At 43.4% G+C, this 18,129-nt stretch overlaps 1 protein-coding gene across 1 annotated transcript in view; it reads right to left on the bottom strand.

The window, feature by feature from the left end:
- Positions 1 to 407: 407 nt before the first annotated feature.
- Positions 408 to 18,129, bottom strand: part of abcb4 (ATP-binding cassette, sub-family B (MDR/TAP), member 4) — a 128,766-nt gene continuing 111,044 nt past the window's right edge. The window contains exons 26-28 of the mRNA XM_055655606.1: positions 13,035 to 13,241; positions 6,144 to 6,290; positions 408 to 2,670 (exon numbers count right to left, since the gene is read on the bottom strand). Coding sequence (XP_055511581.1) covers positions 2,470 to 2,670; positions 6,144 to 6,290; positions 13,035 to 13,241 — 555 coding nt within the window. The 3' untranslated portion in view covers positions 408 to 2,469. The remainder of the gene's footprint in view (positions 2,671 to 6,143; positions 6,291 to 13,034; positions 13,242 to 18,129) is intronic.

The raw sequence follows: 18,129 nt of genomic DNA, 5'->3' as shown, positions 1-18,129 counted from the left end.
AGGATGTTCCTGGATGAATTTTATTCCTTGTATAACATTAAAAAAAAATCTATTCACTTTTATGTTGCTGCCTGTGGGAGCTGCATTCGTATATTACAAGTGTGTCAACATGAGCACACAAGGGAGTGTGGAACTATACTCCTTGATACAGTGCCAAATGTTTCAGTTCAGGAAAACAACATGCTTGTACATTCATCTTGTGCCAGTTGCACCACCCTCTCTTCTGCTTTCAGCAGGGATCTTTTCTGCGATTTCCTCGTCTGTTCTCCTTACTTGACACTTGTCCCCCACAACAATCCAGGGTCCCAAACCACATTTCCTGGTGAGGCAGAAGTTAACGTGCACAGCCTCCATCCTTGTCTTCTGCATTTGGTGCTCGCGATGTGGCTTCCTCTACTTTGCTGGGACCAAACGTCGACAAGACATCGCTTTACAGAGCATCTGTGCTCCGCCTGCAACATCCACCTGGAGCTTCTGGTTGCATGTCATTTAATCCGACCTTCTCGTTCCCACACAGACTTCTCCACTGACATAGTGAAGTGAAGCACATACTTGAAGTACAAAACCTGGTATTCCACTTGGCTTAAACATGGAATTTACCAGTTTCAGATTGCCAAATCCCCTTATGTTCTTTTCCCATGCCTTAAATTCTTCTTGCTGCTCTACCTTTCCTATCTTTCATTTCCTATCTGGTTCCATCTAGCCATCGTCCATTCCTTACCTAGTTCTACTTACTACCTTCTAGTCTTTATCTCTACCTTCCCACTCCCGTCCCCCCACCTGGCTCAATTTGCCCTCGATTCTTATCAGCTTCCACCATTCATCCACCAGTCTGTTACTAAATATACACCTCTCCCTCCTCACCTACCTTCATCTGCCTAACATACCTCCACAACATCTGACTCCATGCTTTATCTGTCACCCCTCCCATCTCACCTCCTGGTACTGATCATCCTCCCTCTCTATTTTCAGTCTCTCTCTAACTGCCTTCATTAATCAATTCATCAGGCAGCGCTGTAACTGGGCAACCCTCTTTCAGAGATATTTCCTTTGCCCTGAATATCTCTCATCCTCTTTGCAACTTAAAATTGCCATGTTTCCTCTCTTTCCCAATTAAGACAAAAGGTCTTAGATCTGAAATGTTAACTCTGCTGTTTCCACAGATACTGCCTGATCTGCTGCGTGTCCCCATTACTTTTTGTATTTTATTTCAGAACACCAGACTTGTATTAGGGCTCTTGTGTTGGTCCTCATCTAAGGATATCTACTCTGAAGATTAGAACGGTAGAAAGTAATCTTGTGGTAAAGATGTTGCAATCACAACCTTGTCCATAAACATTTTTTTAAATGCTACAGGATGTGTGGAAGATGGCATGTTAGAACAAACTTCCCATTCCCATTTTCCTCAGTATTAAACTTGCATCTCCCCATCTCTGTTCCCCATTCCTCATTTTTCCTCTCGCTGTCTCTGGCCCTTTCCTCAAGACCATTCTGTTGGAGGTGTACAGAGACTGGGAAATTAAACTATTGGGGAATAACAACACCTACCTGTAAAATTAAAAATGTCAAAAGACAGCAATTAGAACTGATCACTGCATTGAGAATATCATTCACACCTGAACGCTATGGTTATAATGACTCCCATGGTATTTATTGGCTATCTGGTGCTTAAATGTTGCAATCACATATCAATTCATAGATAGGTACTTAAAGGAATCTATTAACATGTATGACATTAGAAAATGTCAACACATTTTGAAATAGTCAGATTGTGTATAGTAATCATCAAATAACATTTTAAATACCCATACATATAGAAATACAAAACTGAATTACTCATTGATTTTAATTATAATTGTCGATAATGAGGAATGGTTCCAGTACATATGTTTCCAGAGAGAGCTGCACTCAGAGCAGAAAAGAAAAAAGAGCAGCATGAAAATAGGCTTGTTGGCCCACCATGTCCAGGTAGATCTCATTGACGAAAATCCTACACTAATCCCATTTTCGATTCTCCTCAAATTTCCATCAACCACTCCCATATTCTACACTGTGATTACTTTACAGTGGCCGATTATCCTCACAACTTGTGCTTCAGTTGTAGTTGGACTCAGCCCCTCATATGTACATCTCTGTTAGGAGTGTGGGGTTACATTTATTCTAGTAGCTGCCTAGGAGACTTGTCAGAGATGATACCATTTTCACAATCCCATATTCTTTCCAAATAATTAACTTTTTTTTTAACAGCTCTGATTTATTAATGGGCTCTCCCCATCAAAATTGGAGACAGTTATTTGTCCAAGGCAGGGCATGTAATTAATGAAAATAATTTATGACATTTTTACTATGTTAAAGGTGCTGTATATACAAGGTGTTATTTCACTGGTCTAACTTTATTGCCATTTACCAAAATCAAACTGAAATTTAAAAAATGAATTTGAATACAGTGATTGATATTTCTCCCCCCACTCAGTTTCGTCTCATTTGTGCATTAACTAGATTGTAATAAAGAGTTTGTTTGGCCAAAAGTTGCTGGTGTGTTCCTTCCTCTGCAATTTGTCCATTATGAAACACAGCTATTTTGTTGGCATTTTGGACAGTAGACAAACGATGAGCTATCACAATGCAGGTACGGCCCTCTCTTGCTTTGTCCAGTGCTTCTTGAACAATCTGTTCAAAATGTATGAAGTGAAAACAAACATGAGAACAGTTCACATTGATAGAATTAATTCAAATCTTAAAATATGACTAAATTAATCTCTTTGTAATTAGATGTTTAGAATCTAGTCGTGTGTGAAATGCACATCATAGCCTAGTTTCTGATGATAAAAATGATGATCAATATTTTTTATGTGATGATAAAAACAGCTGTTTAAATTTCAAGAATTCCACAAGTATGTACTCAAACTTGAGCGATATTGGGCACCATATCTGCCAATGGACTCCAATGGGAAACCATTTTAGAATGTAAAGTGATAGAAAATAATATAATTATTTGTTGACCCCGCCACTGGACTCGTTGACCCGCGCCACGGGACTCCGACCATCGGGTCCACTGACCCACGCCATTGGACTCCGACCATCGGGTCCGGTGACCCGGTGACCCGCGCCACTCCACCTCCCTCCAGCAACCCACAGCCGTCGCCTTACCTGGAGCCTGGACTCTGCACTGGGCCTGAAGCCTCCACGCCAAAGATTATAGAGGAGCTCTGCTGTAAGATCTTTGCTCCACGCTGCTTACTCCCTCTATTCCTGGGTTTGACTCCACTGGGTCCTAGTGCCAGTCTGCCCAGCCTTGCTAACCTCCGTGGCTGTTCCACTGAGTCTTCCCCATCCCCCTCTAACTATGTGACCCCTGCTCTTCCCCACCCACACTACAGCCCTCTCACCCTCTCAACCCCCCACCCCTTGACCACCCACCACCCCCCCACCACACATTGCCTCGGCCTCAGTCCACTCACCTGCCTTCCTCCGGCCCCAACCCCCATCCCTGCCGGGTGTTCACCATCCCCCCCGACCTCCCCCTCTCCCACACCGAACGGTCTGTCCTCAGACGAGGACTTACCTTTGTCCCCCTCCGTCCCCACCTCAATAAGTTCCGCGCCCACCATGACTTGGAGCTCTTCTACCGTCGAATCCGCCTCACAGCGCACTTCCACGGGAAGGAGTCCTCGTCCCCCATTGATGACCCCTTTTACCGTCTCCAACGCACCCCCTCCTCATGGAATCCCCCTCGTGACCTCCCGGCTTTGGAACTCTTTATCCAAAACTGCCTTCGCGACGTCAACCGCCTCAACTTCTCCACTCCCGTCTCACTCCAATCTCTCCCCCCCTGAACGTACTGCCATCGAATCACTCCGCAACAACCCAGATTGGGTTATCAAACCAGCCGACAAGGGAGGTGCCGTGGTAGTCTGGCGCGTCGATCTCTACAAAGCTGAGGCCACACGCCAACTCTCGGACACCTCCTCCTACTTACCCCTGGACCATGACCCCACTGACGAGCACCAGGCCACCATCTCCAGCAACATCACCGACTTCATCAACTCCCATGCCCTGCCTGACCGAGCCTCCAACCTCATCGTTCCCCAGCCCCGCACGGCCCATTTTTACCTTCTCCCCAAAATCCACAAACCTGACTGTCCCGGTAGACCCATTGTCTCTGCTTGTTCGTGCCCCACCAAACTCATCTCCACATACCTTGACTCCATACTATCCCCCTTGGTCAAATCACTTCCTACCTATGTTCAAGACACCTCAGACACTCTCCGCCACCTCTGCCCATTCCATTTTCTAGGCCCTCACCCCCTCATCTTCACCATGGATGTCCAGTCACTCTACACCTCCATCCCCCACCAGGATGGTCTCAAAGCCCTCCGGTTCTTCCTCGACCAGAGGAGCAACCTATGCCCAGCCACTGACACTCTCCTCTGCCTAGCGGAGCTAGTCCTTACCCTCAATAACTTCACGTTTGACTCCTCCTATTTCCTCCAAACACAAGGCGTAGCTATGGGCACACGCATGGGTCCCAACTACACCTGCCTCTTTGTCGGGTACGTTGAACAATCCTTGTTCAATACGTACCATGGCCCCATCCCCGACCTCTACCTCCGTTACATCGACGACTGTTTTGGGGCCACCTCCTGCACCACCAACTTCCATCCGGCACTGAAATACACCTGGACTATTTCCGACACTTCCCTACCATTCCTTGACCTCACTCCATCGCAGGTGATAGACTTCTGACCGACATCCACTACAAACCCACTGACTCCCATGGCTATCTGGACTACACTTCTTCCCACCCTGCCTCCTGTAAGGACTCCATCCCTTACTCCTAATTCCTCCGCCTACGCCGCATCTGCTCCCAGGATGAGGCGTTCCACACCAGGACATCTGAAATGTACTCATTCTTCAGGGAACGGGGATTCCGCTCCTCCACCATAGATGAGGCTCGCACCAGGGTCTCTTCCATACCCCGCAACACTGCTGCCTCTCCCCATCCCCACACTCGCAACAAGGGCAGAGTCCCCCTAGTCCTCACCTTTCACCCCACCAGCCGTCACATACAACAGATAATCCTACATCATTTTCGCCACCTCCAACGTGACCCCACCACTCGCCACATCTTCCCATCTCCCCCAATGTCTGCCTTCCACAAAGACCGCTCCCTCCGCAACTCCCTTGTCAATTCTTCCCTTCCCTCCCGTACCACACCCTCCCCGGGCACTTTCCGTTGCAACCGCAAGAAATGCAACACCTGTCCCTTTACCTCCCCCCTCGACTCCAATCAAGGACCCAAGCAGTCATTCCAGGTGCGACAGAGGTTCACCTGTATCTCCTCCAACCTCATCTACTGCATCCGCTGCTCTAGATGTCAGCTGATCTACATCAGTGAGACCAAGCGGAGGTTGGGCGATCGTTTCGCCGAACACCTCCGCTCGGTCCACAAGAACCTACCTGACCTCGCGGTGGCTCAGCACTTCAACTCCCCCTCACATTCCCAATCCGACCTCTCTGTCCTGGGTCTCCTCCATTGCCAGAGTGAGCAACACCGGAAATTGGAGGAACAGCACCTCATATTCCGCTTGGGGAGCCTGCATCCGGTTGGCATGAACATTGAATTCTCCCAATTTTGTTAGCCCTTGTGTCTCCTTTCCTCCCCATCCTTACCCCTCGAGCTGTCTCCTCCCATCCCCCAGCCCTTGGGCTCCTCCTCATCCCTTTTTCCTTCCTACTCCCCGCCACCCCCTATCAGTCTGAAGAAGGGTTTCGGCCCGAAACGTTACCTATCTCCTTCGCTCCTGCTGCACCCGCTGAGTTCTCCACTATTTTTGTGTACCTCCGAAAATAATATAATGTTTGTCATAATGCAAAACTCCATAATTTATCATAAATCAATCTTGCTTGTTAATTTTGCCATTACATCATTCACTATCCTCTACAGCAACTCTCTTAGGAATATATTTTCATCTTTACTATTCCCAGTATACAACTGGAGGATGTTGTGAAATATGGGTATGCATAGTTCCTAATGTTTTGTGCCTTTTCATTTATCTCTTAGCTGTCTTGGAACAATTTCAAATTATAATTATTTTGCCTGCAAAAATATTGCACTTCACGTCCAATAGCTACATACTTACCATTTCACTTTCTGCATCCAGTGCTGATGTAGCTTCATCTAGGAGCAGGATCTTAGGATTTCGGACTAATGCTCGGGCAATGGCCACACGCTGTTTCTGCCCACCAGATAGCTGGGTGCCCTTGTCTCCGACACACGTGTCATATTTCTAAATAAACAGAGTAAAATATTGCTGTTACCTATTTTACAAATGATATTTTAAATTACCTGTTTACTTCTTCAATAATAACAAATTAACTGCAGTCTAGCTATTTTAGATATTCATAACTTAAGGATAGGTTTTTACTCTTTTTTTTTTTAATATTTTATTTTATTAGAAGTAAGTATAGTCATATGGCACCAAAGTGCCTAATATATATTTTCATAATACATTTTATGTACAACTTCTTTTTTTTTTGTTACATTGAAAAAAGATGAGAATAAGAAAAAGAAGTTAGATAGTAAAGGATAGAAAGATGTGAAATATATAGTGTGTGAAGAAAGAAAACAAGTAAATGAAGAAAGTTGAGGGAGAAAATAGAGAAAAGAAAAGAAAATTAAAAAGAAAAGGAGATCATTATTTATAATCTTGTCCAACCCTCGTCCAGTCCTGAAACAGTTATTTTTTACAATTGTGTTGCACCATATGATTCCAAAAAAACGACGAATGGAGACCAACTCGTTATGAATTGGTCTGATTTATCCATTAGGAGGAATCGCATTTCCTCAAGATGAGCGGTGTCCAACATACTTGCAATCCACATTTTAAGCGTTGGTATTGATGTACCCTTCCAAAATTTAAGTATTAATTTTTTTGCTATTATTAAACCATAGTTAAGGAATAGATTTTGAGATGTGTTCCATTTATTCCCATCTTCCATTACACCAAATATAATCATTTCAGTATTAGGTTCCATTCTTGTCTTGAATAATTTTGTAAATATTTCAAAAATATCATTCCAAAATCTATAAAGGTTTATGCAGGAAACTAAGGAGTGTGTTATAGTTGCCTTTTGGGCTAGACATTTATCACAAGTGGCAGATATATTTGGATAAAATTTGTTCAATCTTGTTTTTGAATAATATAATCTATGTACAATTTTTAATTGAATTAGATTATGTCTTACATTAATTGAACATTTGTGAATATATATCAGGTATTTTTCCCATTTAACTTTCGTAATTTTTATCATTAGTTCCCGTTCCCACTCTTCTCTAAGTACCTCTGTCGATGGTAGGTCTATATTTAGAATACTATTATATAAATAGGATATTAATTTTTGTGAGTCAGCTTCAATATTCATTGCTTCTTCCAATAAGCCAGGAGTTACTTTTTGATATTCTTGTGTATATTTTTTCACGGTCGCAAATCTGAAGATATTTAAAATATTGGTTGTTTTTCAATTTAAATTTTAATTGTAGTTGTTGGAATGATAGTAGGTTTCCCATTTCGTACATATCCCCGATCCTTCTAATTCCGAGACTTTCCCATTGGTTATATGTCTTATCAATAAGAGATGGTTTAAATAAAGGGTTATTCGCAATTGGCATTAACAGTGATAGATTTCTTAATTTTAAAGATAATTTTATTTGTTTCCAAATTCTTATTGTACCATATATAATTGGGTTCTTCTTATATATTGTGTTATTCAGTTTTTTGGGGGAAAAGAGGATCGTTCCTATATTACAAGGATGGCAATCCTCCTTCTCCATTTTTATCCATTCTGTCTGTTGGGTAGAACTATCCAACCAATAAATCATATTCTTAATATGCACTGCCCAGTAATAATACATAAAATTCAGAAGTGAAAGTCCCCCGACCTCTTTTGGTTTACATAAGTGTTTTTTTGTGATTCTATGTGATTTATAGTCCCAAATATAATTTGTAATGTTAGAGTCTAATTTAAAAAAAAAATATTTTGGTATATATACTATAGACTGAAATAGGTATAGTAATTGTGGTAGGAAGATCATTTTTATTGCATTTATTCTACCTAATAATGATAAGGGAAGTGTTTTCCAAAATTTAATCAGTGTATTAAGTTTATTTAATAAAGGTATGAAATTAGCGTTGAATAATGCTTTATATTTTCTAGTAATCTGAATACCCAAATATTTAAATTTTTCTGTTGCGATTTTAAAGGGGAACTTCAATAAGTGTGTAGGTTCTTGAGGTTTTAATGTCATGATTTCACTTTTGTTCCAGTTTATTCTATATCCAGAAAAATACCCAAATTCCTCTATTAAGTTTAATAAATTTGGTATGCTCGTTTGTGACTTTGTAATATATAAAAGTTTATCGTCTGCATATAATGAGATTTTATTCTTCGAGTCCCTGGTATTATAGCCCTGAATATTCGGATGAATTCTTATACTTTCAGCCAGGGGTTCTATCATAAGGGCAAATAGCAGGGGTGGTAACGCTCATCCCTGCCTATTACCCCTCAATAGTTGAAATTTTTGAGATAACATGTTATTAGTTAAAATTCTTGCCATCGGTTTATCATATAATAATTTTACCCATGTTATAAAATTCTCTCCCATATTAAATTTTTGTAGTACTTTATATAAGTATTGCCACTCTACCTGATCAAATGCTTTCTCTGCATCCAAAGAAATAATTGATATATCTTCTTCCTCCACTTTATGCGAGTACATTATATTAAACAGGCGTCTCAGATTATTAAATGAGTATCTTTTAGGTATAAACCCCGTTTGATCAGGGTTTATCAATTTACTAATATATTTGCTTAATCTTCTTGCTAAAATCTTTGCTAAAATGTTCTGATCTGTATTTAAAAGTGATATAGCTCTGTACGAGCCCGGTTTTTACTCTTACACATTTATGACAACTTTTGATCTCTGAAATACTCCAAAGAGCAATGCACCACAGAACTGGCAAACTGTTATGTAATCATGCATATTATTGCATGTAGAATGCACACTGCAGTGCAATTGAAGGAAAATACTGATAATGTAACACGTATTACACAATGCATCATACTAAGAGGAACTAATTCAATTCCCTTTCAATTATAATGCTTGCAAATCTATCGAAAGAGAGAAACAGTTAGACAGGTACATGGATAGGACAGGTTTGGAGGACTATAGGGCAAATGCAAGCAGGTGGGACTAGTGTAGCTGGGACATGTTGGCTGGTGTGGTCAAGTTGGGCCAAAGAGCTTATTTCCAGGCAGTATCACACTGCCTATGACTAAAATAATCACTTGCTCAAACCAAGGAAATATATGTTTGGATTGGGGAAATCATTAGCCCAATCCGTCAAATATTTGTTTACCTTCTCAGTAAGCCTCGTAGAAGCAGCTACCGACTACCACAATATAAATCTGTTTTTATAGCTAACTAACCCCAAGGGGGACCATGACAGTCATCCTCATTTACCGGCCACCTAAACCAAACCCCTCCTTCCTATCTGACTTCACTGAACTCCTCACACTTGCCTCATCTCTCTCCCCATGTCTGCTGCTACTTGGTGACTTAAATATTCACATGGACTCCCCCACCTGCAAGCTCGCATCTGAATTCGCCTTTTTACTTGACAACTTCTCTCTCACTCAGCACGTCACCTTTCCCACCCATGACAAAGGTCACATCCTTGACCTGGTCTGCTCCACAAATCAACCGGTACTCGACCTCCATCCTTGCCTCTTCCCCCTCTCTGATCATAAGCTTATACTGTTCACCATCCCTTCTCCGACACCTCGCCCCCTGCTTCCTCCGAGAAACCACTTTCCATAATCTAAAATCCATCGATCCCCACCATCTCTCTGACCTGCTCTCCACCACTCTCCCCCTGAACTCAACCCCCATCTCACCTGATGATCTCACAAACCATCTCAACTCCACCTTGTCTACCTCCCTTAACACTCTGGCCCCCCCTCAAAACAAGAACCGTAACGTTTAACACATCTTCACCCTGGTACACACCTGCACTTCGTAAGCTGAAGCAGACTGGTCACCGACTTGAACGACTCACAAAGAAATCATCTCTCACAGTCCACCATGAAGCTTACAAACTCCACCTCACTGCCTACAAAGATGCCCTCATTGCTGCAAAATCTGCCTACCTCTCCTCCATATTCACCGACCCCTGCCTAAACCACAGAACCCTCTTCTCCACAGTGGGCAACCTCCTCAAGCCTCGAGCCAACACTCTCCCTACCTCTACTCCGGATCTCTGCAACTCATTCCTCCACTTTTGCGCTGACAAAATCAGCACCATCTATCAATCTTTATCCCCTGTACCCAACTCCCCAGCATCTACTCCACCAGCTACCAAGGTCCCTCCTTTCAACATCTCCACTGACCTCCTTACCCCTCCTCCACACTGCTTCCTCTCCCAGTTTGACCTGGTCACCCCTACTGAAATCTCCAAACTCATTAGCTCTTCCAAGCCCACTACCTGCTCCCTCGACCCTCTCCCCTGCTGAAGTCCTGCCTCCCCGTTCTCTGCCCCATCACTAATCTCTTCAACTCCTCATTGTCCCAAGGAATTGTCCCCTCTGCTTTCAAAACTGCTGCTGTCACACCAATCATAAAGAAATCTGGTCTTGATCCATCCTCTCTCATTAACTACCGCCCAATCTCAAACCTCCCCTTTCTTTCAAAAACCCTGGAGCGTATCGTCGCGTCACAACTTCATTCCCACCTCCTCGCGTATAACCTATTCGAACCCCTCCAATCTGGCTTTCGCCCCCTCCATAGCACAGAAACTGCTCTCCTCAAAGTCCTCAATGACCTCCTCACCTCTGCTGACACTGGTTCCCTCAACATCCTCATCCTCCTCGACCTGAGCGCTGCCTTCAATACCGTGAACCATAACATCCTGCTTACCAGGCTTAAAGACCTTGGCATTGAAGGTTCTGCACTCAGCTGGCTCCGTTCCTACCTTTCCAACCGATCCAACTTAATCTCTCTCCATAACCACACCTCTGCTACAGCCACTGTCACTCAAGCGTTCCCCAAGGCTCTGTTCTCAGTCCCCTCCTCTTCATCATCTACATCCTCCCCCTTGGTCATATACTCCGTCACTTCAAACTGGACTTCCATTGCTATGCTGATGACACCCAGATCTATCTCAGCACCAAGTCCCCCCACCACCCCACTCTCTCTCATATCAACTCCTGCCTGTCAGCCATCAAATCTTGGATGCAACTCAACTTCCTTAAATTAAACAGTAACAAAACAGAATTTCTCCTCATTGGCTCCAAATCAACACTTACCAAAATTAACAACCCCACTCTCACTATTGACAGCACCACTGTCTCCCCATCTCCTCAGGCCCGCAACCTTGGTGTGATCTTTGACTCAACCCTCTCCCTTGAGCCTCACATCCGCCATGTTGTCAAAACATCATTTTTTCACCTCCGCAACATTGCCAAAATCAGACCCTCTCTCACACCCCCCGCTGCTGAAAGACTCATCCATGCCATCATCTCCTCCCGACTGGACTACTGTAACACTCTTCTCTTTGGCATTAATTCCAGCAACATCAACCGACTCCAACTGGTCCAGAATGCAGCCGCCCGACTCATTACCCACACCCAATCCTGGCACCACATCACCCCAGTCCTCAAAGAACTTCACTGGCTTCCCATTTCCCACCGGATCATCTACAAAATCCTGGTCCTCACCTACAAAGCCCTCCACCATCTGGCCCCCCCATATCTCACTGACCTCCTCTCCCCCTACCAACACTCACGGTCCCTCAGATCCATTTCAGCCGGTCTCCTCTCCATTCTGAAATCCAACCTCTGCACTTTTGCAGACAGAGCCTTCTCCAGGGCAGCTCCCAGGCTATGGAACTCCCTCCCACAATTGATCCAAACTTCTGAGTCCCTCACCATCTTCCAGTCCCACCTCAAGACCCATCTCTTCACCTCTGCATACCCATAGTCCCATGTCCCCCTCCCCTTTGCATCTCTGTCTTACTGCTGTATTTTGTTTTGTTCTTGACTCACCATGTAAAGCGACTTTGAGTCCTTGAAAAGCGCTATACAAATAAAATGTACTATTATTATTATTATTATTGGGTCCCGTCCCATCAACGCGCTGTTGCGTTTTTATAGCTAATGTAATCCTTTGCTAGCACCCAAAGTTATAGAATCTGAAAATAAAATCAGGTGGAAGCACGTTAGTCCTTGATGGTTGGAAAGCTACATACTCGGTTACTTCTTAAATCTGTTTTTTACCCCTTCAAGCTTTTCAGGGAATTAATTCCAAACCACTAGCACATTCTTGGTGGAAAAAAAAACCTGCTGCTCAACTAACTAATCATTTTACCAATTAACTTGAATTTTCTTTGATCTCATTGTTAAAGGAAATAGCAATGAGGTCAGTAATTAGGAAGGTTTATCTTATCAAAGCCTCATAATTTCATGCACCTTGATTCATGCTCCCCTCAGATGACTTTGTTTTTACATGATTTAAGTTTCCACATCCTGGCAACATCCTTGTAAATCTCTGCACAATCCCACAGCTATCACATCTTTTGGTGTTATTGTTTAGTTTAGTTTAGAGATATAACAAAGAAATAGGTGTGTTGGCCCACCAAATCCACCCCTACCATCGATCACCTCTTCACACTGGAGTACCTGGAGAAAACACATGTAGTGACAGAGAAAATATGCAAACTCCCTCTCCATACAGACAGCATTCAAGGTTAGGATTGAATGCAAGTCTCTAGTATTGTGAGGTGGCAGCTTTATCTTGTTGATCAGAACGAGAACCAGCCCATGTTGACCAGAACTGCACATAGTTCACAAATTGTGGCCTAACAAGTGCTGTACAGAATTCTAGTATAATCGTTTCCTGCTTTTACGCAACATGAGACATTCAATTATTTTTAGATATTATTACTGAGTTTATTGTGTGTAACCGTGCAGTAACATACCTGAGGGAGAGTTTCAATAAAAGAATGTATGTTAGCAGCTTTGGCTGCAGCCTCTATTTCTTCCTGGGATATGATCCTGCTGTTGTCCCCATAGGCAACATTCTCAGCAATGCTGCAGTTAAACAGCACTGGTTCTTGAGACACAATACCCATCTGTGCCCGAGCCCACTGAATATTGAGGCCCTTTATATTGTTGTTATCTAAAAACTGGAGAAAAAGTATATTTTAGACGTCTGCACTTCATTGTGTGCTGTTTTTTGTTACCATTGGGTTTATGTGATAGACATTAATACATTTTTTTTACCATGTCTACACCCATTTGTGATACAAGAATCCTACTTGTTTATCTGACGTAAACTGCAGAATTAAAAGATTGATACATGAAGGATTTACACAAATATTTGTACAACAAATGGATGAATACTTCACAAAATGATTATTAATATCATCAATATACAGCATGGGAATAGGCCCTTTCTTCAGCCCAACTTGCCTACACTGGCCAACATGTTCCAGCTATACTAATCCCATCTGCCTGCGTTTGGTCCATATCCCTCCCAACCTGTCCTATCCATGTACCTGCCAAATTATTTCTTAAATGTTGGCATAGTCCCTGCCTCAACTACCTCCTCTGGCAGATCGTTCCATACACCCACCACCCTTTGTGTGAAAAAGTTACCCCTCAGATTCCTATTAAATCGTTTCCTCTTCACCTTAAACTTAAGTCCTTGATTTCCCTACTCTGAGCAGGAGACTTTTTGCATCTACCCGATCTATTCCGCTCAGGACAATAGACAATAGAGAATTGATGCAGGAGTAGGCCATTTGGTCCTTCGAGTCAGTACTACCATTCAGTGTGATCATGGCTGATCATCCCCAATCAGTACCCCGTTCCTGCCTTCTCCCCATATCCCCTGACTCCGCTATTTTTAAGAGCCCTATCAAGCTCTCTCTTGAAAGCATCCAGAGAACCTGCCTCCACCACCCTCTAAGGCAGAGAATTCCACAGACTCGCCACTCTGTGAGAGAAATTGTTTCCTCGTCTTCATTCTAAATGGCTTACTCCTTATTCTTAAACTGTGGCCCCTGGTTCTAGACTCCCCCAACATCGGGAACATGATTCTTGCCTCTAGTGTGTCTTAACAATCTTATATGTTTCAATGAGATATCCTCTCATCCTTCTAAACTCCAGAGTGTACAAGCCCAGCTGCTCCATTCGCTCAGCATATGATAGTCCCACCATCCTGGGAATTAACCGTGTAAACCTACGCTGCACTCCCTCAATAGCAAGAATGTCCTTCCTCAAATTAGGGGACCAAATCTGCACACAACTGTACAACTGCAGAAGGACCTCTTTGATCCTATATTCAATTCCTCTTGTTATAAAGGTCAACATGCCATTCGCTTTCTTCACTGCCTGCTGTACCTGCATGCTTACTTTCATAGACTGATGTATAAGGACCCCCAGATCCCGTTGTACTTCCCCTTTTCCCAACTTGACGCCATTTAAATAGTAATCTGCCTTCCTGTTTTTGCTACCAAAGTGGATAACCTCACATTTATCCGCATTAAACATCATTTGCCATGCATCTGCCCACTCCCCCAACCTGTCCAAGTCACCCTGCATTCTCATAGCATCCTCCTCACAGTTCACACTGCCACCTAGCTTTGTGTCATCTGCAAATTTACTAATGTTACTTTGAATCCCTTCATCCAAATCATTGATATATATTGTAAATACCTGAGGTCCCAGCACCGAGCCTTGCGGTACCCCGCTAGTCACTGCCTGCCATTCTGAAAGGGACCCGTTAATCCCTACTCTTTGTTTCCTGTCTGCCAACCACTTCTCTATCCATGTCAGCACTCTACCCCCAATACCATGTGCCCTAAATTTGCCCACTAATCTCCTATGTGGGACCTTATCAAATGCTTTCTGAAAGTCCAGGTACACTACATCCACTGGCTCTCCCTTGTCCATTTTCCTAGTTACATCTTCAAAAAATTCCAGATGATTAGTCAAATATGATTTCCCCTTCATAAATCCATGCTGACTCGGACCGATCTTGTTACTGCTATCCAAATGTGTGGCTATCTCATCTTTTATAATTGACTCCAGCATCTTCCCCACACCGATGTCGGGCTAACTGGTCTATAATTCCCCGTTTTCTCTCTCCCCCCTTTCTTAAAAAATGGGATAACATTAGCTACCCTCGAATCCACAGAAACTGATCCTGAGTCTATAGAACATTGGAAAATTATCACTGATGCGTCCACGATTTCTAGAGCCACTTCCTTAAGTACCCTGGGATGAAGACCATCAGGCCTTGGGGATTTTATGATTTTATATACCTCCACAAGATCATCTCCATCCTCCTGCACTCCAAGGAATAGAGTCCCAGCCTACTGAACTTCTCCCTATAGCTCACATCCTTGAGTCCTGGCAACATCCTTGTAAATCTTCTCTGTACCCTTTGCAGCCTCAACATCTTTCATATAACATGGCGCCCAGAACTGATCACAATACTCTAAATGCGGCCAATGTCTTATATAACAGCAACATGACCTCCCAACTTCTATACCTATTACTCTGACTGATGAAGGCCAATATGCCAAAAGCCTTTTTGACCACCCTATCTACCTGCGGCTCTACCTTCAAGGAACCATGCACCTGCACTCCTAGATCCCCCCTACTATATAACACTCCCAAGAGTTCTACCATTCAACATGTAGGCCCTGCCTATGTTAGACTTCCCAAAATGCAACTCCTCACATTTTTCTGTTTTAAATTCCATCAACCATTCCTCAGCCCACCTGAACCGATCAAGATCCTGCTGCAATTTTCCACAATCATCTTAGCTATCCACCCACGTTTGTATCATCTGCAAATTTGCTAATCTTGCCATGTATGATCTCATCCAAATCATTGATATTGTACGTTCTCATCCAAATCACATACATATAATGGTAATAAAGAGGCTATTGATAATTGCCTCTGTGAGGTCCGTGACAAAACAAACAGAATTCTGACAGAGAAAATTACTGTATTTAACTGCTGTAAAAAACGTATTGAAAATACTTTCATAAATCATCTTAATTTTCTCATCACGCTGGAATGTTGACCTGCAGTCATCCAGGCACCCAGACAGGGGCCCATGTAAATTATGGAAAGGCTTTGTTGTATCGGGAGATGAATCATTTGCCACATAGTAATCTAGTCTCTGTCCAATTCCTGTGGCCATGAGTTGTACATGGCTGGCCCAGTGGAGATTCTCGTCACTGGCAAATAATAAAACTGTGATTGTTGAGGATTTGCCGATGGTAATGCCACTGAATGCAAAGTTTTCTCTTTGAGCATAGGAAGTATCTGCTGGATGGACCTCTCAATGAATCTGGACCTATGAAAAATAACTGGTGCATTCTCATTGGCGTACGATATGATTTGAGTGTAGTTCTGGATATGGATGTGATTTGAGCTCGTGTGAGTGCAGAAAAGATTCACAATGATGTTGCCCATTGGTTTGAGTTAGGAGAGATGAAATAGGCTTGGTGTGTTTTCCCAGGAGCAAAAGATGCTGAAGGATAACTTTACAGAGGTTTATAAAATCATGATGGGCATAAATAAAGCAAATAGTCACAGTCATTTTCCCAGGGTAGTGAGTATACAACTAAAGGGTTAGGTTTAAGGTGGCAAGGGAAAGATTTAAAGGAAATCTGAGGGGCAGCTTTGTGATATAAAGGGTGGTGGGTATACGGAATGATGTGCCAGAGAAAGTGGCACATCATTTAAAATTTTAAATGATGACAGGTAGAGGGACAGGAAAGATTTACAGGGATATGGGCCAAACACAGGCCAAACACAGGGACTAGTTCAGGTAAATACCTTGGTCAGTGTGGACAAATTGGGCCAAAGGGCCTGTTTCCCTGCTGAGAAACTCAATGATTCCGTGGCAATATTAGAGAAAGCATTAGTGGCTCTCTTGATAGTGTTAGTTTAGTATATTATTGTCATGAGTAGCAAGGTAGTGAAAAGCTTTTTGTTACGTGCTATCCAGATATGATAATGAGATGCCAGGTGACTAATAAAGAAGTTACCAACTGTTGCCAAAGAGGATTGAGGTTCACAGAAATCCTAGATGGTGATAAGATTGATTGATTAAGTCCATGCTGTTCCCCAGTGGAAGGTGCTTGCATGCCTTCAATTAGCAAGCTGATCTATCTATTTACGAGGATGTTGCCAGGACTAGAGGGTCTGAACCATGGGCAGAGGTTGAGTAGGACGGGAACCTATTCCATGGAGTGCAGAAGGCTAAGGGGTGATCTTACATCATGTGTATAAAATCATGACAAGAATAGATCAGGTAGATTCCCTTGCCCAGAGTAGGTGAACCGAGGACCAGAGGATATCCTTATGGTTAAAGGGAAAAGATTTAATAGAAATCTGAGGGATAACTTTTTCACACAAAGGATGGTGGGTGTATGGAACGAGCTGCCAGAGGAGGTAGTTGAGGCAGGGACTATCCCGGTGTGGACAAGTTTGGCCAAAAGACCTGTTTTTACGCTGGTAGACAAAAATGCTGTGGCAACTCAGCGGGTGAGGCAGCATCTATGGATCGAAGGAAATAGGTAAAGTTTAGGGTCGAGACGCTTCTTCAGATTGATGCGAGGTTGGGGGCGGGGGGCGAGGGGGGGAAGAAGAAAGGAAGAGGTGGAGACAGTGGGTTTAGGGAAATCTGGGAAGGGGAGGAGAAAGCCGGGACTACTTGAAATTGGAGAAGTCAATGTTTATACCGTTGGGGCGTAAATTGCCCAAGCAAAATATGAGGTGCTGCTCCGCCCAATTTACGGTGGGCCGCACTCTGGCCATGGAGGAGGCCCAGGACATAAAGGGTGGATTCGGAATGGGAGGGGGAGTTGAAGTGCTGAGCCACCGGGAGATCAGGTTGGTTATTGCGAATCGAGAAGTGTTGGGCGAAACGATTGCCAAGCCCTCGCTTGGTCTCACTGATGTAGGACAGCTGACACCTAGAGCAGCGGATGCAATGGATGAGGTTGGGTGAGGTGCAGGTGAACCTCTGCCGCACCTGGAAAGACTGCT

This window comes from Leucoraja erinacea, chromosome 2 (genome assembly GCF_028641065.1).
Source record: "Leucoraja erinacea ecotype New England chromosome 2, Leri_hhj_1, whole genome shotgun sequence".
NCBI classification, from domain to species: domain Eukaryota; kingdom Metazoa; phylum Chordata; class Chondrichthyes; order Rajiformes; family Rajidae; genus Leucoraja; species Leucoraja erinaceus.
This window is presented reverse-complemented; position numbering and strand designations above follow the sequence as displayed.